At 37.0% G+C, this 27,105-nt stretch overlaps 2 protein-coding genes and 1 non-coding gene across 3 annotated transcripts; 1 reads left to right on the top strand and 2 right to left on the bottom strand.

The window, feature by feature from the left end:
- Positions 1-1,995: 1,995 nt before the first annotated feature.
- Positions 1,996-16,533, top strand: NUP42 (nucleoporin 42). Its single transcript, XM_061197692.1, has 7 exons — positions 1,996-2,180; positions 4,399-4,627; positions 5,981-6,075; positions 11,290-11,366; positions 12,120-12,206; positions 15,194-15,278; positions 15,917-16,533. The coding sequence occupies exons 1-7, from the start codon at positions 2,069-2,071 to the stop codon at positions 16,492-16,494; spliced, it is 1,263 nt and encodes a 420-aa protein (XP_061053675.1). The 5' UTR covers positions 1,996-2,068; the 3' UTR covers positions 16,495-16,533.
- TRNAQ-UUG (transfer RNA glutamine (anticodon UUG)) lies at positions 7,830-7,902 on the bottom strand. The gene has a single exon. It is a non-coding gene; the product is annotated as a tRNA-Gln (tRNA).
- A 9,181-nt stretch (positions 16,534-25,714) lies between the features above and the next one.
- Positions 25,715-25,996, bottom strand: LOC133096194 (large ribosomal subunit protein uL29-like). Its single transcript, XM_061197691.1, has one exon. It carries the CDS (start codon positions 25,994-25,996, stop codon positions 25,715-25,717), a length of 282 nt encoding a protein of 93 aa, XP_061053674.1.
- Between the last annotated feature and the right edge of the window lie 1,109 nt (positions 25,997-27,105).

Genomic DNA, 27,105 nt, shown 5'->3' with positions numbered 1-27,105 from the left:
AAAATTTAGAGCTCAGATCTTGGCTTCTAAGTGCCACCAAAAAAGACCCAGGGCTCCTTGGAGAACAGGCTGGTTCCAGGACTGAAGCAGGGAAAGTGTCAGATGACCCTGGAGCATCTTTTAGGCCAGGAAGTGAAGTGCTCAAAGAATCATGGGATGTGTCAACTGGAAATGATTTGAGCATCACAATAAATGATAGTAACAAATTATAACCCAATGAATAAAATTGGAAACCATAAGTCATACTGATACGGATAAATAAATGAGTGAACTAAAAGTTTGGTGAGGAATGAGGTTTTTATATACTTTCAAAGTCTCTCCCTACAAAATCCTTATTACTAACAAAGAGGAAAAGAGTAATTTTACAGTGGAGCAGCTTGCCAGACAACACCTGAAGTGATCAAAGTGAACGTGACAATGTGACAAACAGAAATTGTGCACAACTTGACAGGTACATTGTGAAGGCCATGGATGCCAAAGATGCATAATCTAAATCTAATTACTAGAAAACAGATAAGTCTGCATTAAGGAAATTCTACAAAATAACTAGCTGTAATGTTTGTGTCAAGGTCATGAAAGTCAAGGAGAGACTGAGAAAATGTTCCAGAATGAAGCCTGAAGAAATATGAGTAAGGCAACAATGATTCCGAACTGCATCCTTGTCCTTTAAAGGACATTACTGGGACATTAGGCAAAATATGAATAGAATCTAAGGATTACATAGTCGTATGCAGCAATATTAATGTCCTGATTTTGGTGATTATATTGTGGTTAAGTAGAATGTCCTTGTCTGTAGGAAATACAATAAATAATTAGGTGTTGGGGCATGAGGTCTGCAATGTAGTCTCAAATGGTTCAGGAAAAAGATCTTTGTACTATATATACATGTAACTCCTCCATAAATTTTTTTCAAAATAAATGAATTAAACTGATTTTTAAAACTAGGTTGCACCAGTTATTCCCAGTGCTCCTGTAGATTCTGCTGTTATCAAAATCCAAACAAAGTATATGAGCCAGAACAATGGCTAGTCATCTTAAACCACCGGGGACGAACCTGTAATCCAACAAAGTCAGATTTATTGACGCACTGCAACCAAGGAGACTGCACACTAGAGGAACTGTAGGGTGTCTCACCACACAATGGAAAAGGTAGATGTAGGATTTGTGGGAAAGGTGGAGTTCAGGTAAAATCTAAATGAAACAGTTTTGATAGTCTCAAAGCAGAGCGGTGTAAAGAGGCATCAACATCACATCTGGAGTGGGAAGTGGGTGTAGGGTCATGTTCCCTTGGAAACCACAAAGTTAAGAGAATAAGTAATGTTCTTTTCAGGAACCCCTTGTCTGCAGCTCTGCACCTGATTAGAAATAGAAGCTGCTTCTCTGTGTCAAAGTGTCTTAGATCCTCCAGGCAAGAGTGGAATGTTTCATTCTTACTGATAAAATTTCAAATAGCAACGTTTACATGGACTTTAAAGAACAAGGTTTCTCCGTGTAAGAATGTAGTACTCATCCAAAGACGCGGGTTGTTATGATACTTTTTAGTTGCAGTTTGTCCTTAAAAGAAACTGTTTCCTGTAAACGTTACAACTGGCTTTATCTTATACTGTTACCCATCCTGATGAATGGCTGGGCAGATTTTTACTTTCTCAGCAGTTACAAATGAAAAATACGACTCGGTCTCTCAAACCACAGCTAATCCTCCTCTCAGGGCCTTGCTGAAGTTATGGGTTTGCCTGACGAACTTTCTTTCCTCTCATTTTGGACCTCAAACCTCCCCTGATGAACGAGAACCTGCACCACGGTCTTCGGCGCCTTTCTTCACATAACCTTTCAATCATCCTGCCTTCCCAGGCCACGCTCAGTGCGTGGGGGGCGGTCCCACTCTTCTCAAATCCTATTGGGTGAAATCCACGCCTCTCTTCGCACTGAGGGCGGGACAAGAGAGAAAGGGCCTTTCCCAGGCGCGAGAAGATGACGTCACAGTAGCGGAGCCGCGACCTCCGGTTGCTTGGGGCTCTGCTAGCTGAGGGTGTGGACTGAAAACAGTTCCGTCCGCGATGCCGTCGCCATGACCATTTGTCAGTTCTTCCTTCAAGGCCGGTGTCGCTTCGGAGATCGGTGCTGGAACGAACATCCCGGCGCCGGGGGTTTGGGCGAAGGACGGCAGCAGCAGCTCTCAGGTGACGTTCTCCTCCATCCTTCGCCCCTAGCCGAGCTGGGGAAGGCCTGGCGTGGGGTCGGGCCGGCGAGGAACAGCCGTCCCTCGTGGGCCCAGCCGCTGGGCACAGCGCCGTGGCGCACCAGTCAGGTGACGCGGACGTGCCCGCGTCGTCCCCTCGCCCGCCCCGCCCACCGCGCCCACCGGCTTTTTTATTCATTTATTAGGAACTCGGTTGGCTTTTGTTGAGCGGTTGGAGGCATGGGCTTGGTCCTGGTTACTAATGAAAAACAGTTAATTTTTAAGTTGGACTACGTGTCAGAACTTACCTTGTCTTTGGGCGGCAGTGGTTAGCAGAATTGGCATAGGTCGACCCAGACGCCTCCTTTCTTTACTGCTTTACTATCCTTCTGGGTACTTGTTTTTTCCCCTTGATGCCTTGAATATAATTTTTTCTAAACTTTTTTCTAGGGAGAGGCTAGCAACTGGGGTCAAAGTCAGGATTCTTAACTTTGGGAAACTCCTTTGAAGATCTAATAAAAGCTACAGAGCCATTAACCTCAGATAAATGCACATGCTCATAAAATTTGGGGTAAAATCGAGAGTGGGATGCTCAGTTAAGAACTCTGGGCTATAAGGGAAGGGGGTGCAGGAGTACGTTGACCTGCTTCCTGGCCTAAGTCATTGTCAAAGCTTTTGGAATATTCCACTACACCAGTTGTGGATGATGCAAAAGGATTGACTGTCTTCGAGGAGAGGAGGGGTCCGAAATGAAACCATAGTACAATGCAAGGTTTTAGAGGTCAGATGAATAGTTAGGTTTTCTTAGGACTGAAACTTAGTCCTTAAAGGTACCACAAGATGCTGACCACCTCTCCCTTCTCTTTCCTCCTTTAGAGCTATTCATCTGACCCTTAAACCTTGTGTTACATTGTGGTTCCACGTCTGATTCCTCTTCTTGGAGACAGTCTTTTTACATCACCCACAATTGGTCTAGTGAAATATTCCAAACCAAAAATTAAGACTCAGGATCTGATAAATGTGCGAGTATTTCCAGGAACAACAAAACGTAATATTTGACATTCTGTTGAGACTCACTCTAAATGCAGTAATTAGAGAATAAATGTTGAATGGAAACATGTTAATGGATTTTAAAAGTGGAGATAAAACTAATCAAGTAAACAGTGTATTTAATGCCCAGAAACAAATAAATGCTTACGGAATTAGTAAGTATGAAGACCAAAAGCTGTATACAAAAGATGGAATGAATTTCTTCAGTTGTGTCATCCCCGCAAAGGATTTGAAACTCTAGGAAAATAAAATATCATTAACCCATACTTGAGGGATCTGGTCTAGCAATCTGCCCCCTTTCCTCTTAGGTTTTGTTAAGCAGTTTTAGAATTGGGAGGTGAATTTTCATAAAGGAGTGTATCTCCCATCACTCCAGTTTTTAATATACATATTTAATGGCATATCTCCTAATTCAGTCAGAAACAAGGTGAATTATCTTGACCCCCAACTAAGAAGTGATGAATAAATGAGACAGTAGAAGTGAAAAAATTTTGTAAAATATAGAGACAGAGAGGAGAAAAATGTTGGCTCATTTTGATAGTTATAGAATACTAGAAATCTGCTCATAATAGAGGAACTCAGTGCACTTTATTCATATGTAAATTACCTCTATAATCTCCTTATGGAAGGTAGGTGAGTAGGTGTTGTTTTCTCAGAGAGAATACTGAGTCAAATAGACTTACCCATCTATTCAAGGACAGAAGGTAGAATCTAATCTTTTATATTCAATACACTTCTCAATACATTGTGTGTTTTTCAGATTTTACTACTATATAGGGCCCAGTTGGGGAGCAAAGAATGATACAGACACATCTTTTTATCACGAAGGAGCTTATGATTTAAGATACATGCCTTCTATCCACTCCATTATCGAACAGTTGTTTACCTAATAAACTTACATCAGCTGAATTTAGTAATATATCATTATTTTTCTGTGTATTTACAGTCTTCTCAATCTTGTTAACTTAGACCATTATGTGATTTGTTGATACTACACTTACCTATATAAATTGAAAGTGAAGAGTTTTGTAATTTAAAATGAGTGGAAATGTAGTGCTTGTTGAATCTTTACATAATGTCTGCACATAATAAGACAAACTACAATGAAATTTTAAGAGATTTTTAAAATGAGTTGCTAGTAAACTTGTTTATTTTGTTATTTATTTCAGGTAGTAACAGACGAGGATGGAATACCACCAGCCAGAGATATTCCAGTGTTATCCAGCCATCCAGTTTCTCCAAATCCACACCATGGGGGGGCAGCAGAGATCAAGAAAAGCCATCTTTTGCTTCTTTTGATTCTGGAGCGTCAGCTAGCAGGAACAGTGGGTTTGGATTGTCTCAGAACCCATTTGCTTCACCTAACTCTGATGGGCAGAAAGATGAAAAGAAACTTCTGTAAGTGAAAGCCTTCAGAAAAATTCCTGCCCATTTGCTTATTTTTTTCAAAAGTACCTACAGTACTTTCCTTAAAAAAGAGGTAATGTTATTATTACTTTATTAAATTATTAAAAAATCAGAATAAGCAAAAAGCAGAAAAAACATCCATGATCAGAGATAACTACTATCTTGCAGGTATCATACTAGACTTTATTTCACTTAAAAATGTCATTCTTCTTTATCAATACAGTGAGTTCTTGGGGATAATTATGCTTTTTCCACTTTTCTATTGATAACACTGTCCTGTGAATATCTTTCTAATGTAGTCCTGCTTATATTAAATTATGAGTTCTTTACAAAGTATGAGGTGATTTAAAGCAACTTGTGATCTTGGAGGTCACTTATAGCATCTTGTATTCTTTCTAAAACTTTTACTTAAGTAAACCCATGCAAACATTTCATTTGATTTCCTTCATTATTGTAGAGTAGATTTCTTATCATTTATTGAGAACATTCGTAGTAGAATTTATGATTGGTGCCGAAACAGTGCCTGGCTGTGTATAACTGTTCCGTCAGCCCCCAGCAACTAGGACAGAACTTAAATATACTCATTAGTCTTTTACATCCCATAACTAAATTAGACTAGTTGTAAACATTTTGAACCATGTACCATATATAATTAATTAAAATAAATAAATAAAAAAACAAATAAAAAAAAGAAAAAAGAAACCCTCCTTCCTATATTTGATGTTGTCATAAAAATCCTAAATTTTATTATTATTTTATTATCAGTTATTCTTATTTGATTAATTTTGCTCTTCTGGATAAAGGGAAAATGTTTAATTTAGACCCAGATATATCCATGACTTTGCCAACAAGTTAACCATGGACATGGGTCTGTTCCCTTTTTGCAAAATGTGAGAATTAGACAAAACGATCTCTGAAGTCCTAACCACTAAAATATTTTATAGTTCTTTATTACTTACTGGTTCTTTCTTTCCCAGTTAAATGATCATTGATGTTAATGATAATGAACAAAGAAAGATTAAACTTAGTATTGTGTATTTTATATTTCAGTTCTTTAAGGTATGTGTGGTACGATAGTTGAGTTCTCAGTAAATGTATCAGTTAATGGTTCAGTGTATTGGAAAACCAAAATTATGAACTTCTTTGATATTATAATATTTATAATCATGAAATGTAGCTCATATTTCTATAAGCTTCTGCTTTAAAGAACACTCCTCAGAAAATATAACGGAAAAATCTAAAATTATATATTTACTACAATTAAAATTTCAATCATTGAATATTATAAATGATAAATTTTAACAATCAGAAGAAAAAGATCTTTTGCCCTTTTTATTCTTTCAGGGAAGGAATTGTAAAAGATATGGAGGTTTGGGAATCATCAGGGCAGTGGATGTTTTCTGTTTATTCACCAGTGAAAAAGAAACCTAATATTTCAGGTAACTAGAAATTATGTGTTTTTAAATTGTGTTTTACAACTATTATTTTCTAAAACCAAGACTATGTCAAATAAAGAAATCGACCACAAACTTAGCTACAGTTAGGAGAGTTTGGACATTGTTTAAAGTATCCGAGTATTCTAGCAGAACTTCATAATTCAGAGATTGAGGTTGGAAGATATAGTTCAAGATATATAGATCCCTTGGGAAAAATAGTAGAATCAGGACCCACCACATTTCCAATTCTGTAAGCCCAAGAAGAGGCTCTGCTTCCTTGGTTTCCTGTAGATACAACTTCAGAACCCTTTAGCTGCCTGCAGTGAATAGAAGAGTCCTGTTATGCCAAGGCTTTGGCTGCCTGATTCTGTTCTTTCTCCCCTGTCTTTTTTTCTAAGGATAGTTATTTTTCATAAAGCATGTTGAGATCTATTCTGGGGGTAATATTTGAAGGGAAGGAGCCTTAGCTGGGCTACAGAGATAGCATTTCTTTAGAATACTCCTTTCCTTCCCATTTTCTTTTGCCCATAGCCCTTTTTGGGCTGAAAGCTAGACAACCACAGATTTTTTTGTTTTGTTTTGGTTTGGTTTTTTGACATCTTTATTGGAGTATAATTGCTTTACAATGGTGTGTTAGTTTCTGCTGTATAACAAAGTGAATCAGCTATATGCATACATATATCCCCATATCCCCTCCCTCTTGCATTAGACCACCACAGTTTTCTAAGCCTACTCTGGGTGGTCCTGGGCCCTATTAAGTTGAACAGCAAGTGCCTAGAAGATGAGAGCCCTTTCAGTCTCTCAGAACTCTGGGATTTCTGTCTGTCTCTGCTCTATCTGCTCATTCTCTGTGAGCATTTGTGTCACACCACTCCTTATTTATTTACTTAATCATTCAACAAATACTTATTGAATTTCTTTTGTGCCAGGCCTCATTCTAGGTGCTAGGGATATAGCAATGAGTAAGATAGATAGGATCCATCCCTTATGAAGTTTATTTTCTTGAGGGATGGAGGCAATAAGTAATACAAATAAATAAGATAATTTTAGATAGTGATTTTTCTGTAAAGAAAATAAGTGTGGGCTTCCCTGGTGGCGCAGTGGTTGAGAGTCTGCCTGCCAATGCAGGGGACACGGGTTCGAGCCCTGGTCTGGGAAGATCTCATATGCCGCGGAGCAACTAGGCCCGTGAGCCACAACGACTGAGCCTGCGCGTCTGGAGCCTGTGCTCGGCAACAAGAGAGGCCGCGATAGTGGGAGGCCCGCGCACCGCGATGAAGAGTGGCCCTCACTTGCCGCAACTAGAGAAAGCCCTCGCACAGAAACGAAGAACCAACACACCCAAAAATAAATAAATTAAAAAAAAAAAAAAAAGCTTCCCCCAATATGACCATATATGTTGATTATTTAAATTAAAAAATGATCAACAATCTTCTTGAATTTGCAACTTGAAATCTTTGACACCTTCAAAGGATTCTTCTCTACAAGCAAAATATTAAAAAAAAAAAAAAAGTGTTAAGCCTTTTTTAAAACGTTCAGAATTGAACATAATGCCTAATGCCCTAGAGCAGTGGTTCTCAGTGTGAAATGTAGATCCATAAGCAGGGTTGTAAGAGAAAATATGGGACATCCAGTTAAATTTAAATTTCAGATAAACAATATTTTTAGTATATGAATATCCCATGTAGTATTTGGAACATACTTATACTTTTTTTTTTTTTTTTTTTGGCTGTGCCGTGCAGCTTGTGGGATCTTAGCTCCCCGACCAGGGATTGAACCCGGGCCCACGGCAGTCAAAGCGCCAAGTCCTAACCACTGGACCACCAGGGAATTCCCAGGACATACTTATACTTTTAAAGTATTTGTTGTTTGTCAAATATTCAAATTTAACTGGGCATCCTCTTTTTTTTGGCTAAATCTGGCAACCCTATTGCTAAAATCCTTTTAGGGGCTGTACAAGTTTAGAAATATTTTCATAATAATACTAAGACATTAATTGCCATTTTCACTGTGTTGACATTTGCACTGTTGATACAAAAGCTTTGATGAGGCACAGGCAACAAACTGTACCAGTAGATTATAATAGTCAATAAAAAAAAATTTTAACGGCATTTTCACTTAAGAATGTCCTTGAAGAAAAGGTAAAAATTATTAATTTTATTAAATATTGACCCTTAAGTGTACATCTTTTAAATATTCTATGTGACAAAATGGGAAGCACACACAAAGTAACATTAACAAATTTTTTGATATTGTAAGATGACATGTGCCAACATTTGGAGGTTCTGGATAACTCAGTGAACCAATATTTTCCAGTTGACCAATGTGTGATGTTACAAAATTATGCATGTTTGAAAAATCCTTTCTAAGTGCAAGATAAAACAATTAATAGTTTTGGTTTATTAATATGATTTCATTAATATGATTTGAGTCCACATTATAGCTAACCTTTAAGAAACTACTGTCTGTCAAGTTTTGGTATAGTATCAAGAAGGATATCCACAATTATCTGAAAAGGCCATTAAAGTCATCCTTTTCCAGCTACACATCTGTGTGAGAACAGTTTTTCTTCATATACTTGAACCAGGCAATATACTGAAACAGGTTGAAGCAGATTGAACAGCAGAAGCAGATATAATAATCCAACAGTCTTCTATGAAGCTGTACATTAAAGAGATTTACAAACATAAGACAATGCCACTTATATCACTAAATTTTTATTTTTTGTTTTGGAAAATAGTTTTTTCATTTACGTTGATATATTTGTTTCTTATTTTTAAGTGAATTAATATTTTCTATATTTTTTCAGTTTTCATTTCAAATATGGTAAATATTGATTTATGTAACCCATGTAAGCAAAAGGTCTGGCATCCTTATTTACTTTTAAGAATGTAAATGGGTCCTGAAACCAGTAAGTTGGAGAATCACTGTCTGTAGGCATCCATTATAATGAATTAATTTTTCCTGTGCAGCTAGAATGATACTACGTTTGTACCACCCTTGAAAGAATTGAGGAAATAGTCACTCAAATCATTTTCTGTCTTCATGGTTCAGATGAGTAACAGATGGAAGGAGGAGAAAGTATCCAGAGGGATAGTGTTTCTTCACAGAGAGTGGTTATCTATTCTTAGGAAGCAGTATTGGAGCTGAGTCCTGACTGAAGAGAAGATGTCACTTATGGAAAGATTTGGGGGAAAATGTTCCTGACAGTACAATAGCTAGTGCAGAGGCCCTTGTGGAAACAAGGTTGGCATGTATTTAGTCTAGCAAGGCCTGAATTGCCAGAGGAGAGTAAATAAGAGAAAGAGTAATATGACATAAGGCCAGAGAGAGGCAGCCAGGGGCCAGATTATGTTGGGCCTAATTGCACTAGGAAGCCAGAAAGAGCTTTGAGCCGGAGGAGGGATATGATCTGATTAGAAAAAGCTCACTTAGGGACTTCCCTGGTGGCACAGTGGTTAAGAATCTGCCTGCCAACGCAAGGGACATGCTTTCAAGCCCTGGTCCGGGAAGATCCCACATGCCGCAGAGCAACTAAGCCCATGCGCCACAACTACTGAGCCAGCACTCTAGATCCCGCGAGCCACAACTGCTGAGCCCGCGTGCCACAGCTAATGAAGCCCGTGCTCCGCAACAATAGAAGCCACCGCACTGAGAAGCCTGCGCACCGTAGAGAAGAGTAACCCCTGCTCACCGCAACTTGAGAAAGCCCGCGCACAAGCAGCAAAGACTCAATGCAGCCAAAAATAAATAATTAAAATAAATAAATTAATTAATTTTTAAAAAGCTCACTTAGACTGTTGTATGAAAAGAAATGGTCTCTTGGGGGGCAAAATAGCGGCAGGGCAATGAGTTAGGAGACAACTGCTGATGACTGAGAGTTACTAGCAGTGGAGACGGAATAGGTCAAATTCGTGTTCTGTTTTGGAGCTAGAACTGCCAAGAGGCTTATTAATTAGATATGGGGAAAGAGAGAAATGCAAAGTGATTCTAGGTTTTGTGGCCTGAGCAGTTAATAAAGGTGGTAAAGACAAGTTGTTAGCCTCCAGGATTCTGATTTGAATGTTTAGTCTTTTCTTTATTCTGAGGTAAGGGTCTTTGGAGTTAATGGTGTCTGGTTATAAGTAATTCTCTGTAGAAAAATATCCTGAACTTTTTTTCCCTTTCTTAAAAAGTTTTCCTAATTATGAAAGTTACAGCTGTTGCCATAGAAAACTTGGAAAATACAGAAATATGTGAATAAAGATCAACTGATCTCAGAGATAACAACTGTAACATTTTAGTGTATTTCTTTCAGAACATGCACACACATATTTCTTATTTATATGTATAATTAGGAATCATAACCTAGTGTTGTATTCTGCTTTGTTTTCAGTGTCTCTATTACTAAAAATACTAGAATGAACATCTTTTTATGTAACACCCTTTGTTTATATATTTAATTATTTCCTGAGGTTAAATCCTAGAAATTCTAAGATCAAAAGGTATGAGCATTTTTAAGGCATTTGACATTTATTGACAATTTTCCTCCCAGAAAAGTTTTCCCTTTTTGATTTCCATAATGGCAACTTAGGAGAATGTTCATTTCACCACATCCTTAATAACAATTATTCATTATTAATTTTTGTCAGTCTGATAAATAAAGCATTGTATCTCTATTTAAGTTGTATTTTTAAATTGAACTTTTTTTTTTTTTGCATGAACTTTTTAATTTCATTTATTTACTGGCTATTTGAATTGTTTCGTGAATTGCCCATTCATTATCTTTGTCCATACTAACTTATTTTTCTTACTGATTTGTAATAGCTATTTATACATTGATGTTAGCTCTTCTCCTGTCATATATGTTGCAATTATGGTTTTCCCAGTTTACTGTTTGCCTTTCAATTCTGCTATTGTAGTTTCTGACTTACAGAATATTTTTTTTAGAAGTATGAATGTATATGTAGTCAACTCTTTCTTGTTTCTTTTGTTTATTATTCCTTCCACTCCATTTATCTTTAGAAAATTTTTCCCCTTCAAAGATCAAATAACCAACTATATTTTATTCTAATTTTATACTTTATTAAATAGAGTATAGGCTTTGAATTTTTTCCTTATGATTATGAAATTTTTCTAATGATCAAGATTAGCATATTTTCCTGTCTAGCACCTCTTATTTTACTATACTATCAAAAGTATTGGTATTTAAAGATTCCAATTGATTCCTCACTTCAGGTTTTACAGATATTTCACCAGAGGAGTTGAGACTTGAATACCGTAACTTCTTAACAAGCAATAACTTACAGAGTTATGTAAGTTTCTTTCCTATTCATCTACCTAACAGATTAGCTGTTAATTATTGTCTTTTCTGTAGTGGCTTGCTTGTGTGTTGGCAAAGTGGATGAGGTCTATAATTTTTTTTCAGAACAAGGCTATTTTTATATTCTAAATTAAAATTTAGAATTTCTTTGAAATTGGTTGGTTATCTAAAATGGTGATAATATACTTTGACTGTAGTAACTAGGAATGTCATTATTTTTATTACGGGTTATCCAGCAATCAGTCCCAGAAATCATACCTTTCATCATTTGGCAAACATCTACGGAGCACCTCTTAGGTGCAGACACCACAATGAATGCTAGAAAAACAAACTTAAATAAAATGCAGTGTTGTATATAGATTAAAATTCTCATATATCAAATATCAAAAAATTGAAAAGCTGGGCTTGAATAAGTTCAGTGCCTAAAGGAAATGACATAAATCCTGTATTTTTCTATTGTCTACAGTCAATATCATGTGTTTCAACTAGTACACATGTTTGTCTCTGTACTGCCAGGTACTTGTGATTTTAACTAGGTGATACAAGGAGTTGGAGAACAGGGAAAGGGGTCTACAGCTGGAGTATCTTTGGCAAGTAGGGGTAGGTCAATGCAAATTTTACAAGTTATGGGCCGTAAAAATGTTTTATAAATTTATTGTGACTTTGGAAATACAGAAATGAAGTTGTTGGAGAGATTATCTTAAACACTCAATATTGACTTATTATTTTTCTGTCTTCTCTCCAGCTACATTCCATCCAACAGTTAATAAATCAGTGGAGGAACAGGGTAAATGAACTGAAAAGTCTAAATACATCAACTACAATAGCTTTGGTGAGTATTGGAGAATTTTCTACAGGGAGATGTCTTATCTATTGCTCTTTTGCAGAATTTCACTTTGGATTTGGAAAGCAAAGCTAAAATTCTCTGTCAAGAGTTGTGATACACACATTCTCAAGAACTATATTATCATTTAGAGTCACGGTCCTGGAATTGTTTTCTCTCTGTTCCTTAGTCAGAAAAGCACAGATAATTATGCTTTTCTAAAACTATTTTTAGGATAAGGTTTTTAACTTTGGTGGTACTAGTTTTAAAAATTGGAAAATATTACATAAATTCAAGTATTCCAGGTTATCAGCATTTAAAAAGAAATTGCTTTGAAAAATATGAATGCATATTTAGACTAATGTATACTTTTGTGACTGAAGGGCCATATGTTCCTTGTCTTATACAGAAATGCCTTTAGGAGATACATGCCCACTTGTCCCCAAAGATACATGATCCTACTGCAGCATATTCATTATCTCTGTCAATAAAGTTTATTTTGCTACCCCCATAAGAAGTTCTTAAGAATATTATTTTTAAATAAGATATTTACATTTAGAATTTGATATTTCCAGTCTCCTAGGTGGTTTTTCTTTGTACTTTCTGAAAAAGGCTATGAGAGTAGTAGCTGCCTAAAGTTAGTGAATGACTGTTTGAAAGTCCCGACACCCTACTCCTTTCTTTTTTATTTAAATTTATTTATTTATTTATTTATTTATTTATTTTTGGTTGTGTTGGGTCTTCGTTGCTGCGCATGGGCTTTCTCTAGTTGTGGCGAGAGGGGGCTACTCTTCGTTGCAGTGTGCGGACGTCTCATTGCGGTGGCTTCTCTTGTTGTGGAGCACGGGCTCTAGGCACGTGGGCTTTAGTAGTTGTGGCGCGCGGGCTCAGTAGTTATGGCTCACAGGCTCTAGAGCGCAGGCTCAGTAGTTGTGGCACACGGGCTTAGTTGCTCCGCGGCATGTGGGATCTTCCCGGACCAGCGCTCAAACCCGTGTCCCCTGCATTGGCAGGCAGATTCTCAGCCACTGCGCCAACAGAGAAGTCCCCCTACTCTTTTCTTAAATATGTGCTTCTAAATGACTAGACTCTTGTTTTTTGGCATTGCATTTTATTTTTGTTTAATTAATTTTTATTGGAGTATAGTTGCTTTACAATGTTGTGTTAGTTTCTGCTGTACAGCAAAATGAATCAGCTGTACATATACATATATCCCCTCTTTTTTGGATTTCCTTACCATTTAGGTCACCACAGTGCATTAAGTAGAGTTTTCTGTGCTATACAGTATGTTCTCATTAGTTGTCTATTTTATGCATAGTATCAATAGTGTATATGTGTCAACCCCAATGCCCCAATTCCTCACACCCCCCCAAATGACTAGACTCTTGTGCAAGCTAATTTCTTCTACCTTTCAGTTGTTGTAATACCATTTGAATTCAGTAGGACTCCTCGGAAGTATTTTTTGTCTAGATGAGAGGTGGCCCACCATCACCATTGCTGATGTAGAAGGGATAACTGAGTCCAGAGAACTACAGAGCTTCCTTCAAGGTTGGAAGTTCCATGTTCTTTGCCACCTTCCTAGGGTCCCTTCTGTAGGTGAGAATCTTGGACAGCCTACCTACAACTGGCTTACCATGTGTCAATTCTTTATGCCAAGTGATTGTGTTTTTTTAAATATTTATTTATTTATTTTATTTTTGGCTGTGTCGGGTCTTAGTTGCGGTTAGTGGGATCTTCATCACGGCATGCGGGATCCTCCGCTGCGGCACCCAGGCTCCTCATTGCGCAGGCTCCTCATTGCAGGGCACGGGCTTCTCTCTAGTTGTGGCCCATGTGCTCAGTAGCTGTGGCGTGTGGGGTCAGCTGCCTCGCGGCATGTGGGATCTTAGTTCCCCAACCAGGGATCAAACCCACGTCCCCTGCATTGGAAGGTGATTCTTAACCACTGGACCACCAGGGAAGTCCCTGCCAAGTGGTTTATTCTTTATTCTTTTAATCTATTATATGGATATAATTTGTTTATCACATACCTGTTAATGACTGAGGGAGAAAAGCTAGACGAAAAAAAGAAAAAGTACATACTATATGATTCCATTTATATGACACTCTAGAAAAGACAAACCTCATCTCTAGTAATAGAAAGTAGATGAATGGTTCCCTGGGGCCAGAGGTTGGGAGAGTGTTGACTGGAAGGGGACACAAGGGAACTTTTATGGGTGATGGAAATATTCTAAATCTTGATTGTAGTGGTGGTTATAAGTTTGTCAAAACTCATCAAAATATAGATAGATTGTTTTAATGGATGCATTTTATTTTATGTAAACTGTACCTCAGTAAAGTTGATTTTTTTTTTAAAGAAAAAATGCCAATAGGGTTTTAAAATGAGAGAAATCTTATATGCTTAGGTTGATGAGGGAAGGCTTCTTAGAGGTAAGGATTAAGTGAAAAGTTCCTTGAAAAGGAGATTAAGATTTCAGTAAGCAGAGATGAAAGACATTTCTAGAGCAGAAAATAGCAAGAGCATAAAATATTTTCAGGGAATAGGAAATGTTTAATAGATTTTAGTGGTAAGCTTTTAATAATGTAATTGCGAATTAACTTCAGTTCAAGCATTTGAGTAAGTAGACTGGGTAGCCTCTAAAGGTCCTTTACCTAATATCTAGGTTTTTTGATAAATGCAGATCAACCAGTAGAAACTAAAATCTAGAATTAAAAAGTATTTTCCTGATTTTAATATGTGTTCATTGAAGAAATTTAGAAAGTGTTTTAAAAGCATAAGTAAAATTAAAATCATTCGTAATTCATCAGCCAGACAATCACTTCGAACTCATTGAGGTTGGCCCATTTTTTTCTATGAACATTCACTCGTAGGCATTTTTCTATGTTAAACAAAATGAAGACGTTTTTAAGTGCACATTTTAAAAATTGAATTTGGCTATAAAGTGTATAGAAAAGGTACTTGAGAATTATTCACTTGCCTACCTTTTTTTTAATAGCTCTCTGATATAAAGGGTGGAGTAAATCAAGCAGCACCTGCGTTTGGATTTGGCAGTAGGCCATCAGTAACATTTGGGTCACCAGGTAAGTGACAAAGTAATGAAGGACTCCACTGATTCAGAAAAATAGGATTTTATAGGTTTCAAATATAAAGACTGGAGTTTTGTTTAGTGCCATTTTAAGTCACCCTTGCCACCTTCTACCACCTTCCATAATAGAGCTTCAAAGAATTTGGCTCATCACGCATTTGCGAAATGGGGTTCAGAATGGGCATGTTCTTTGAAAGACCCTATGGCTCAGGCTTTAGAAGTATATTTTAGGAATGGTTTTTCAAGACTTCCATAGGAATACATAGTTAGGGTAGCAGCACCTTTGAGGACTTCATTGTCCCTGTATATAACAGCATAGTATTGTCCTCAAATGACAGCTCCGATGAGATGAGGGGACAGGTGAAGTGAAGGTTCACTCCCTAATCCCTGAGGTTTCTCAAGAGCTGCCTCCTTGAGTGTAAATTATGGTGCAAATGAGATCAATGTAGCAGAAAGACAGGACAACAGGGTATAGTGGGTTTGTCCTAGCTTCTCATTTTCACTTTTCTCTTCTTCCTTTCAATAAGTTAATTATCATCTAAATATGGCAGAAATAAGAAAAAAAAGGGCGGGTGGGGAGTAGTAATATAGCTACATTTCCTGACTAATAGTTTCTTTTTCTGGTTTTTGTAGGTTTTCCAGTGAATAACAACAGCAGCATTAATGCTCAGAATTTTAGTTTTAAACCAAGCTCTGGATTTGCTACTGCCCCTTCTGGAAGCCCTTCTGTGTTTGGGAATACTCCAGCATTTGGAGCTGTACCCTCCGCCAATTCTGCCATCACTGCTTCTACTCCAGCTTTTGGACTTGGGAAACCCCAAATCACATCTGCTGCTTCATTTTCATTTAAAAGCCCTGCAGCTTCTGGTTTTGGATCATCCGGATTTTCAGGATTTCCAGCTCCTATGGCAGCAGGCCCTGTTGGAGCTCCAGAGGCCCCAGCCTTTGGAAGCGGCAGTTCTTCGGCTGGTTTTGGTAGTCTAGGCTCACAGTCTCACACTGCTTTTTCCAAGTCATCCAGTGGCACCTTTGGAAACAGCAGCATATCCACATCTCTCTCATTCTCAAATGGCAGCACCACAACAGATAATGTATTATTCACACCCAAGGATCAACTAACAGCAGAAGAACTGGAACAATTTCAATCCAAGAAATTTACTCTGGGAAAAATTCCATTAAAGCCACCTCCTGTGGAACTTCTAAATATTTAAACGAGTAATTTTAAATACAGAAAAGAACAGCTTTTAAAATTGTTTTGAGTGGTTCATATGAAAGGGCAGATATATATATATATACACATACATATATATTATATATATATACATATATATTTATAAGAAGTATAAACTTTCAATAATAGGAGTTTTTAAATTTAGCATTTTCTTCTTGAGCATAACTATTTAAGTAAAACATAACAAAAACTCAGCAGCGGATTTTTTTTTTTTTTTTTGCTATAATTATGAATGGAACTGAAAAAACTGTCAGGGTGCACTGAATAAAGTACTTTTCTTATTCTACATCACTTTACTCTCTTACCATTTAAAATTTTACCTTTAAACTTTTTTTTTTTTTAAAGGAAGGAGATAATTTCTAGAACCAGCAGAGAAAAAATGCTTAAATGGTTAGCCTACTTACCAAATAAACATCAGTAGCATGACTTTCCTTCATGTTAAAGAAGATTCTCTTAAAGAGAGAAATAACAATTTTTAAAGGGTGAAAACTTTTTAGGACCTAAGAAGCATTTTCCCCTCATATTTTTTCCTCCTCAATTTTGGCTCTCTCATGGACCATTTGAGTTTTCTTCAACAATTTTGGGCTAATTTTTATCTTGGCCTAATTTTTATGTAATTCTATTTTTTCCTCACATTATCCCATCAAGTGGATGGATTGTAAGAGGAGTAGAAATTATGATCTTGTTTGAATAAATAGTATACATATATCCTTTGTAGTTGCATAAAACATTTCTGGAAGAATATGTAAGAAACTTGCTAACAGTGATTACCTCTGGGAAAAGAATTGGTGTCTGGGTTAGGAGAAATACTTACTTTATATACCATTTTGAACTGTTTGAATATTTTACCATGTACATGCATTACTTTGTTTTTTTAATTAAAAGAAAATCAGGAAAATTAGAAAAGGATTAGGAAGCTTTTTTCAACTAAAAACAGCAACATTATTAGCAAGTTTAATGATACTTATGATCAAGCTAGTTTTTCTAGCTGCCTTTTTGAAAAGCATTTTTTTTAATATAAATTTATTTACTTATTTATTTATTTGTTTTTGGCTGTGTTGGGTCTTCGTTGCGGTGCGCGGGCTTCTCATTGCCGTGGCTTCTCTTGTTGCAGAGCACGAGATCTAGGCGTGCAGGCTTCAGTAGTTGTGGCACGGGGGCTCAGTAGTTGTGGCACGGGGGCTCAGTAGTTGTGGCTTGTGGGCTCTAGAGCTCAGGCTCAGTAGTTGTGGCACACGAGCTCAGTTGCTCCGCAGCATGCGGGATCCTCCCAGGCCAGGGCTCGAACCTGTGTCCCTTGCATTGGCAGGCAGATTCTTAACCACTGCGCCACCAGGGAAGCCCGAAAAGCATTTTTTTAAAACTAACAAATAACTCTTTATTCAAGATGCATCTTCTCTAGACTTTTGTTTAAGTAACAGAGAAGGGACTTTATAACTGGAAAAACGTTTTTGAACAAATCTAGGCTGCTTTCTTCCACCTCCATTTACATTATTATTTTTTTTTTTTTTAGAATTATTGTTTTCCCAAAGTTTTTTTTTTTTTTTTTTAATTAATAGCTACTTTATTTATTTATTTATTTTTGGCTGTGTTGGCTCTTCGTTTCTGTGCGAGGGCTTTCTCTAGTTGCAGCAAGCGGGGGCCACTCTTCATCGCGGTGCACAGGCCTTTCACTATCACGGCCCCTCCCGTTGTGGGGCACAGGCTCCAGACGCGCAGGCTCAGCAGCTGTGTCTCACGGGCCCAGTTGTTCCGCGGCATGTGGGATCTTCCCAGACCAGGGCTCGAACCCATGTCCCCTGCATTAGCAGGCAGATTGTCAACTACTGTGCCACCAGGGAAGCCCCATTTACATTATTAAGGTATGCTCTTATTCCTTTATGGTATATTTCTTAAAGCACTTTTTTATAAAATATGTTTATTATAATAAATTTGGAAATTTCCAACAAGGAAATTAAAATTATCAGTAATCTTCTCCCTGCTTCCCCCAAATAGTTTATGTAGAGCGGTGAGGATTCACCAGCTATTTCTAGAGTTTCTATTAGAATTCTCAGATATGTTTGGATCTCCCTGTGTCCTCAGATTGAGGGAGTACTATCTTGTATATCTTATATATGGTTGATCCAAATACCCAGAGACCTGTCATGAGTTGAAGCATATGTGTCAGAGTTCTGTGTTCCTTTCTCAAGCCTCAAAAATTACACAGCTAGCACTGCGAGAACAGTTTCCTAACACAGATCTGGCATTGAAGTCATTTTTTTAAGTGAAAATAAAAACTATTAAAAGATATGCACTCCACGTGATTTTAGCATATATGCAAAGGGTTTAATCCTCAGGGGATCCAGATTCTCTGTTACACTTTTTGAAGAACTGTATGACTCAAACTAACAGTTTTGGAACCCCAGCATTTAGAATAAAATCTACTCAAGGGGGTATATGTTTGAAACCATCCTTGGTGTAGAGGTGATAAATAGACCGTAAGTTCCTGCTTTGGTCGTAAGCGCTAAAGACTTTCCAATGTTTTTTTCAACTTACAGTTGACTCCTAGAGTTGTCCTACCCTGATGGAATGAACCCTGTGCTACCGTTAGGTTGGTTACAGGCTTACCAGGCTCCCTTGGGTCCCAGTTGAACTTCCCCATGTCCTGGAAGCTCTGAGGATGCAGATTAAGGGCTCAGTGTTTCTAAATCTGCCTGACTATAAGGATCACCTGGGGTACTGATTAAATAATATATCCATTGGGCTAGGCCTGGGAATGTGTTTTTTTTTACCAAGTGACCCATGAGATCCTTCAGGCGAGTTTGGGAAACTAGCCTATCCAACTACATTTAGGCTACTTAGTAATATGCAATTTGGGAGTTGTAATTGTTGGAAGTCTATTTTCTGTGCTCTCACACACACAAAAATGAGATCCAAAGTTGTCAGATAGTGCACTTGTCAAAAAGTACAAATAGGTGCTATGAGTTCCTTAAAAGTGTGAGAAACTAAAGCAAAGAAGTCCACAAAGTAGAAGTCAGCAGTATGCATGCATACTGGTATCAGGAGTCCAAGGAGGCCAGGAACTCCTAGACAGGCCCTAAGGGGCAGCAGGGCTTCAGAAAATCAGAAACAGGTAACACTGAGGTGGTGGTGGCCAGGCATAAAGGTAGATTGAGTTTCAAGACCCTAAGAGAGAGTGGAAGGGAAAAGGCAACCACAAGGCACAAGAGCAAGTGCCACCATCTGGATTTATTCAGTGAGGCAAGAAGCGATTCTAGCAGAGCTGGTCAAACTGAAAGTATACCCGAAATAAGCACACACAGCCTCCCTTCACAGCTTCTACAACAGCTGTCCCTTTTACCTAGGACTTAGAGCAAGGGACAGAATTGTATATAAGGTTTTATTACAAGTAAATGATTTAACTAGGTTGATTATCTGATCACAGATTAGAAGGGGAGAAGTGTAACAGCTGAGAGCTGACTAGAAGGGGAGAGAGAAGCTGATATTAAAACTATTTAAAAGGCATAACATGATTTAGCTACATAGTATTGTTCATAAGAGTAAAATAATTCAATCCAGTGTCCAACAACAGGAAATTGGTTAATGTGGTAGGTTCACATATTGGAATACTAAACAGCCTTTCTAAATGACCTAGAAGAATAGGGAATAAACTTGGAAAGTTTCCACTCTGTAGTCAATGGGCAAAACCTGTTATAAAACAGCATGTACAATGTGGTCCAATTTTGGGGGAAAGTGTATATTCATGGGAGGAAAAAGCCTAAACTTAATAATAGCTCAGATTTGTTTGGTTTTTTTATTGTGGTTAAGAAAAAAAAAACATTAAATTTACCATCTTAAACATTTTTAAGTCCAGCGGCATTAAGTTACATTCACATTGTTGTACAACAGATCTCTGGAACTATTTCATCTTGCCAAACTGAAACTGTATACCCACTAAACATTAATTCTCCCTCCCTCCTTTCTCCAGTACTTGGCAATCACATTTCTACTTTCTGTTTCTATGATTTGACTACTTTAGATACCTCATATGAGTAGAATCATACAGTAATTGTCCTTTTATGCTGGCTTATTTCACTTAGTATAACGTCCTTGAGGCTCATCCTTGTAGAATGTGATCGAATTTTCTTCTTTTTTTTAAGTTTGCATAATATTCCATTGTATGTATTGTATGAACCACAATTCGATTATCCATTCAGCTGTTAATGGAATTTGGGTTGCTTCTACCTCTTGGCTACTGTAAATAATGTTTAATGAACATCTCTTAAAGATCCTGCTTTGAATTCTTTTGGATATATACCCAGAAATGGGTTTGCTGGATCATATGGCAGCTCTGTGTTTAGTTTTTTGAGAAACCTTTACACTGCCCTTCATAGGAGCTACACCATTTTACATTCCCACCAGCAGGGTTTCAGTTTCTCCACATCCACCCCAACACTTAGTTTCTTGTTTTGATAGTGGCCTTCCTAATAGGTGTGAGGTGATACCTCGTGATTTTGATTTGCATTTCTCTTATGATTAGTGCTGTTGAGTATCTTTTCATATGCTTGTTGGCCATTTGTATATCTTCTTTGGAGCACTATCTATATATTGAACTCCTTTGCCCATTTTTTAATAGGGTTATTTGTTTTCTTGTTGAGTTTTAGAAATTCCCTATGTATTCTGAATGTTAACCCTTTATCATATATATGATTTGCAAATATTTTCACCCATTCCATAGATTGCCTTTTCACTCTGTGGATTGTTTCCTTTGACACGCATAAGTTTTGAAGTTTGATATAGTCCCATTTGTCTATTTTTGCTTCTATTGTCTGTGTTTTTGGTATCACATTCAAGAAATCATTGCCAAATCCAATGTCCTGAAGCTTTTTCTCCTATGTTTTCCTCTAGTAGTTTTATACTTTTAGGTCTTACATTTAGGTCTTTAACCTATTTTAATTTTGGTCCATGGTATAAGGTAAGTGTCCAACTTCATTCTTTTGCATGTAAGTATACAGGTTTCCTAGTACCATTTGTTGAAAAGACTATCTTTCCCTATTTTGTAGTTTTGACATCTTTGCCAAAAATTATTTGGCTATATAGGCAAGGGTTTATTTCTAGGCTCTAGTCTCTGTTTCATTGGTCTGTATATCTGCCTTTATGCCAGTACCAGACTGTCTCAATTGGTGTTGCAGTGTAGCTGGTTTTGGAATAAGGAAATGTGAGGCCTCCAACTTTGATCTTTTTCAAGATTATTTTGGCTATTCAGGGTACCTTGAAATTTTGTATGAGTTTTAGGATTTTTTTCTACTTCTGCAAAAAAATGACATTGGGTTTTTGATATGAATTGCACTGAATCTTAACATCGCTTTATGTAGTATGCACATTTTACCAATATTAAGTTTCCCAAACCATAAGCACAGGATGTCTCCATTTATTTGTGCCTTCTTTGATTTCTTTTAGCAATGTTTTATAGTTTTCAGTGTACAAGTCTTTCACCTCCTTGGTTAAGCTTATTCCTATGTATTTTATCCATTTTGATGCCATAGTAAATGTGATTGTTTTCTTAATTTTCTTTTCACATTAGCCATTATTAGTGTATAGAAATACACCTGATTTTTGTGTGTTGATTTTGTATCCTGCTACTTTGCTGAAATTACTTATTAATTGTAACAGGGGTTTTTTTTGTGTGTGCGTGAAGTCTTTGGGGTTTTCTACATATACGATCACGTAATCTGTGAACAGAGATCATTTTACTTCTTCCTTTCCGAATTGGGTGCATTTTATTTCTTTTTCTTCTCTAATTGCTCTGGCTAGGACACTCGGTATTAAGTTGAATACAAGTGGTGAGAGGGGGCATCTTTGCCTTGTTTCTTTTTTTTTTTTAATGGAAACTTTTAATCCTAATTGCTTTTTTTAAAAATTCATTTATTTAATTTTTATTTTTGGCTGCGTTGGGTCTTCATTGCTGCGCACGGGCTTTCTCTAGTTGTGGTGAGCGGGAGCTACTCTTCGTTGCAGCGCGCAGGCTTCTCATTGTGGTGGCTTCTCTTGTTGTGGAGCACGGGCTCTAGGCATGCAGGCTTCAGTAGTTGTGGCACGTCAGCTCAGTAGTTGTGGCTCACAGGCTGTAGAGCACAGGCTCAGTAGTTGTGGTGCACGGGCTTAGTTGCTCCACTTTGCCTTGTTTCTGACCTTAAAGGAAAAACTCAGTCTTTCGTGGTTGAATATGATGTTAGCTGTGGCCTTTTCATATATGGCTTTTATCATGTTGAGGTAGTTTCCTTCTTTTCCCAGTTTGTTGAGTGTTTTTATCATAAAAATGTGTTGACTTTGTTAAATGCTTTTTCTGCATCATTTGAGATGATCATATGGATTTTGTCCTTCATTTTGTTAATGTGGTGTATTATATTGATTGATTTTGTGTGTTGAACCATTCTTGCCTTCCAGGTACAAATCCCACTCAATCATGTGTATTATCCTTTTAATGTGCCGTTGAATTCAGTTTACTAGTATTTTATTGAGGGTTTATGTATCGTTATTCATCAGGAATATTTGTCTGTAGCTTTCTTGTGTCTTTTTCTGGTTTTGGTATCAGAATAATGCTGGCTTTGTACAATGAGTTTGGAAGTGTTCCCTCCTCTTCAGTTCTCTGGAAGGGTGTGAGAAGGATTGGTATTTTAATCCTTTAACTGTTTGGTAAAACCCCTCAGTGAAGTTATCTTGTCCTGGTTGGGAGGTGTTTGATTACTGCTTCAATCTCCTTATTAGTTATAAGTCTGTTCAGATTCTTTATGATTTACTTTTGGTAGGTTGTATGTTTCTAGGAATTAATCCATTTCTTCTAGGTTATCCAATTTGTTGATATATAATTGTTCACAGTAGTCTTTTTTTTTTTTGGCTGCACTGCACAGTTTGCAGGATCTTAGTTCCCCAACCAAAGATCAAACCCATGCCCTCTGCAGTGGAAGCACAGAGCCCTAACCACTGGACTGCCAGGGAATTCCCCACAGTAGTCTTTTATAATGCTTTTTTATTTCTGTGACATTAGTTATACTATCTACTCTTTCAATTCTAATTTTAGTTATTTGAATCTTCTAGCTCTTTTTCTTAGCTAATCTAGATAAGGGTTTGTCAATTTTGATGATCTTTTTAAAAGACCATGTCTTAGTCTGCTTGGGCTGCCAAAATAAAACATCATAGAATGGATGGCTTAAAAAACAGATATTTATTTCTCACAGTTTTGGAGCCTGAAAGTCCATGTCAGGGTGCCAGCACAGTCAGGTTCCGGTGAGAACCCTTTTCCTAGCTTGCAGATAGCTGCCTTCTTCTTGGGTGCTAAGGTGGCCTTTTCTCATGCGTGTGCATGAAGAAATAGATTTCTGTCTCCCTCTTCTTACGAGGGCACTAGTCCCATCATGAGGTTCCCACCCTCATGACCTAATTTAAACCTAATTATCTCTCAAAGGCCCCACCTCCAAATACCATCACTTTGGTGGTCAGGGCTTCAACATATGAATTTGGGTGAGGGGACACAAACATTCAGTTGGTTTTATTGGTTTTATTGATAATACCAACTCTTGGATTTATTGATTTTTTTCTATTGTTTTTCTATTCTTTATTTCATTTACCTCTCCTTTAATCTTTATTGTTTCTTTCCTTCTGCTAAATTTACGTTTAGTTTGTTCTTTTTCTATTTCTTCAAGGTATAAAATTAGATTGTTGATTTGAGATCTTTCTTCTTTTTAATGCAAGCATTTATCTCTATAAAGTTCCCTCTTATCACTGCTTTTGCTGCATCCCGTAAGTTTTGGTATGTTGTATTTTTCATTTGTCTCTAAGTGTTTTCTAAATTCACTTGTGATTTATTCTTTGACTCATTTGTTGTTTAAGAGTATGTTGTTTAATTTCCACATACTTGTGTTTTTTCCTTCTGCTGTTGATTTCTAATTTCATTCCATTGTGGTCAGAGATACTTTGTATGATTTCAGTCTTCTTAAATTTGCTAAGACTTGTTTTGTGACTTAACATATGGACTACCTTGGAGAATGTCCATGTGCACTTGAGAAGAATGTGTATTCTGCTATTGTTGGGTGAAGTGTTCTGTATATGTTTGGTTCAATTATTCTATAGTGTTAAGTCCTCTGTTTTCTTATTGATCTTCTGTTTGGCTGTTCTATCCATAACTGAAAGTGGAATATTGAAGTATCCTACCCTTATTGTGTTGCTGTCTTTTTCTCCCTTCAGTTCTGTCAATGTTTGCTTCACATATTTGGAAGTTCTAATGTTAGGTGCATGTATATTATAACTGTTATATCTTCCTGGTGAATTGACCCTGTTATCATCATGCAATGTCCTTCTTTGTCTCATATGATAGTTTTGGTATTAAAGTCTATTTTATCTAAGTATGGCCACCTCTGCTCTCTTTAGGTTCCTGTTTGCATGGAATATTTTTTCCATCCTTTCGCTTTTAGCCTATGTGTGTCTTTAGATCTATAGCATGTCTCTGTAGACAGCGTATTAGTTGGTTCTTGTTTTTTATCCATTCAACCAATCTGTGTCTTTTAATTGGTACATTTAATCCATTTACATATAAATTAATTATAGGCAGGAAAGGACTTATATTGCCATTTTGTTTTCTGTATATCTTATAACTTTTTTGTCCCTCTCTCCATCCTGCTGCCTTATTTTGCATTTTGCTGATTTTTTGGTAGTGACATATTTTGATTCCCTTCTCATTTCCCTTTGTGTATATTCTACAATTTCTCTGTGGTTATCACTGTAATTACATAAAATATTTTAAAGTTATAATAATATGTTTTAAACTGATAACAACTTTAATCACATATAAAAACTCTGCTGCTTTACAGTTCTGCCTCACCCACTTTATGTTATTGAGACATAAATTATCTCTTGTAACATTGCATATTTATTAACATAAATTTATAATTACTTTTTATGCTTGCTTTTGTTTTTTTAAACTCTGTACCAGATTTAAAAGTAATTTATGCACTTACATTACAATACTACATAATTCTAAATTTATCTATATGTTTACCTTTACCAAGGAGTTTTATATTTTTATATGGTTTTTGTTGCTCTTTATCATCCTTGTGCTTTAACTTGAAGGACTCCCTTCAGTATTTTTTCTTTTTTCTTCCTAGCCAGTTTGTTTTCTGTTGACCCCACAATGCTCAGGTCTCGACCAGGTACTTCGATGGTGGTCACAACCATTGCTTCCATTGCTGCTGCTTGGTCTTCAGGTTCTCCTCACGCTTGTTGAGCTGGCAGTGCATAGTACATATTTTCTTGGGCTGCAGTTCCAGGGGTTTGTACTTCTTGCCCTTGTAGAATTTCCTGAGGTTCTCTTTCTGAGTCTGGTTAATGGCAGCGAGAACACAGGCAATAGATTTGCAAACAACTCGAATCTTATAGAGTTTGGATGCTGCACTGCCTGTCACTTTGGAAACATGCAGCTGGGACAGCTCCACTTTCAGGTCATCCATCTGTTTCAGCAGCTCCTCCTTCTTCTAGCCTGAAAGTCTCAAGACTTAATCTTGGCCATGGCTGCACAAGGATACTTTAAAGTATGAAACAGATGAATGAAGACATCTTCTTTACCCAAAACATTAGTTTATGTTAAAAATTATTGCAGAAGAAGAAACTCAAGGGGTCTGACTTCAATAATACTCATCAAAGGTAAATTAATAGAACAAAATACCACTTCATGCCCATCAAATTGGCAAAAATCAAAGTCTTACAATAACAATGTTAATGAAGATGTAACATTGTGGAGACTGGTGAGCTGCTGATAGGAGTGTGGATTGGTGCAAGCACTTTAGAGAGCCATTTGGCCATATCTAGTAACATTGAAGATGATCATCCTCTACAACCTAGAAGTTTTACTCCTCTGCAAGGCCCTTGCTCCTCAAAGCATGGTCCTAGGACCAGCAACATCAACACCATCTGGAAACTTAATACATATGCAGAATCTCAGGCCCCATCCCAAACCTACCAAATCAGAGCCTGCATTGTAACAAGATTCACCAGATGATTATATGCACATGAATATATGAGAAACTACTGCATGTGGGGAAAGGAGACATGTATAAAACTTTAAATAGTATTGTTTGTAGTAGCAAAACATTGGAAACAACCAGAAGTCCATGCCCATGATAACAGATACACTTTGGTATAATGGGATACATCTGTACAACAAGTTGAGTTACATGTATAAACAGCCAAAAAAGCACAGGTGCAGAATGATATGTAAAATATACCACTGAAAGTACAAAGTACAAAACAATATTATATATTGTTTATGAATTTATAAACATAGTAAAGGAATAACAGCATGAGAATAGTAAGCACCAAATTCAGAATAGAGTTTGTTCAGGGCGGGGACAAAAAAGAATGAGATTTAGGAGGCATATACAGGGGGCTTTATATCTGTGACTTTTTAAAAATTTAAGCTTAATATGACAATAGTAAAATTCTATAGAGTGGGTGATGAGTACATAATTATTCATTATATTTTTTCTGTACTTTTCCATATACTTGAAATAAGTTTACAAATTTTTAAAGGTTTAATTTAGAAAAACAAAAAAAGGAATGC

Source organism: Eubalaena glacialis, chromosome 8 (genome assembly GCF_028564815.1).
Source record: "Eubalaena glacialis isolate mEubGla1 chromosome 8, mEubGla1.1.hap2.+ XY, whole genome shotgun sequence".
NCBI lineage: Eukaryota > Metazoa > Chordata > Mammalia > Artiodactyla > Balaenidae > Eubalaena > Eubalaena glacialis.
The sequence above is the reverse complement of the archived record's forward strand: the minus strand, read 5'-3'. Positions and strand labels throughout refer to the sequence as shown.

What these genes read in the sequence shown, in the direction of transcription:
- NUP42 (XM_061197692.1), top strand. Translation starts at nt 2,069, where the DNA reads ATGACCATTTGTCAGTTCTTCCTTCAAGGCCGGTGTCGCTTCGGAGAT. An exon ending in ACGGCAGCAGCAGCTCTCAG is followed by an intron (nt 2,181 to 4,398) that starts GTGACGTTCTCC and finishes TATTTATTTCAG; the next exon opens with GTAGTAACAGACGAGGATGG. An exon ending in AAAGAAACCTAATATTTCAG is followed by an intron (nt 6,076 to 11,289) that starts GTAACTAGAAAT and finishes TCCTCACTTCAG; the next exon opens with GTTTTACAGATATTTCACCA.
- LOC133096194 (XM_061197691.1), bottom strand. Translation starts at nt 25,996, where the DNA reads ATGGATGACCTGAAAGTGGAGCTGTCCCAGCTGCATGTTTCCAAAGTG.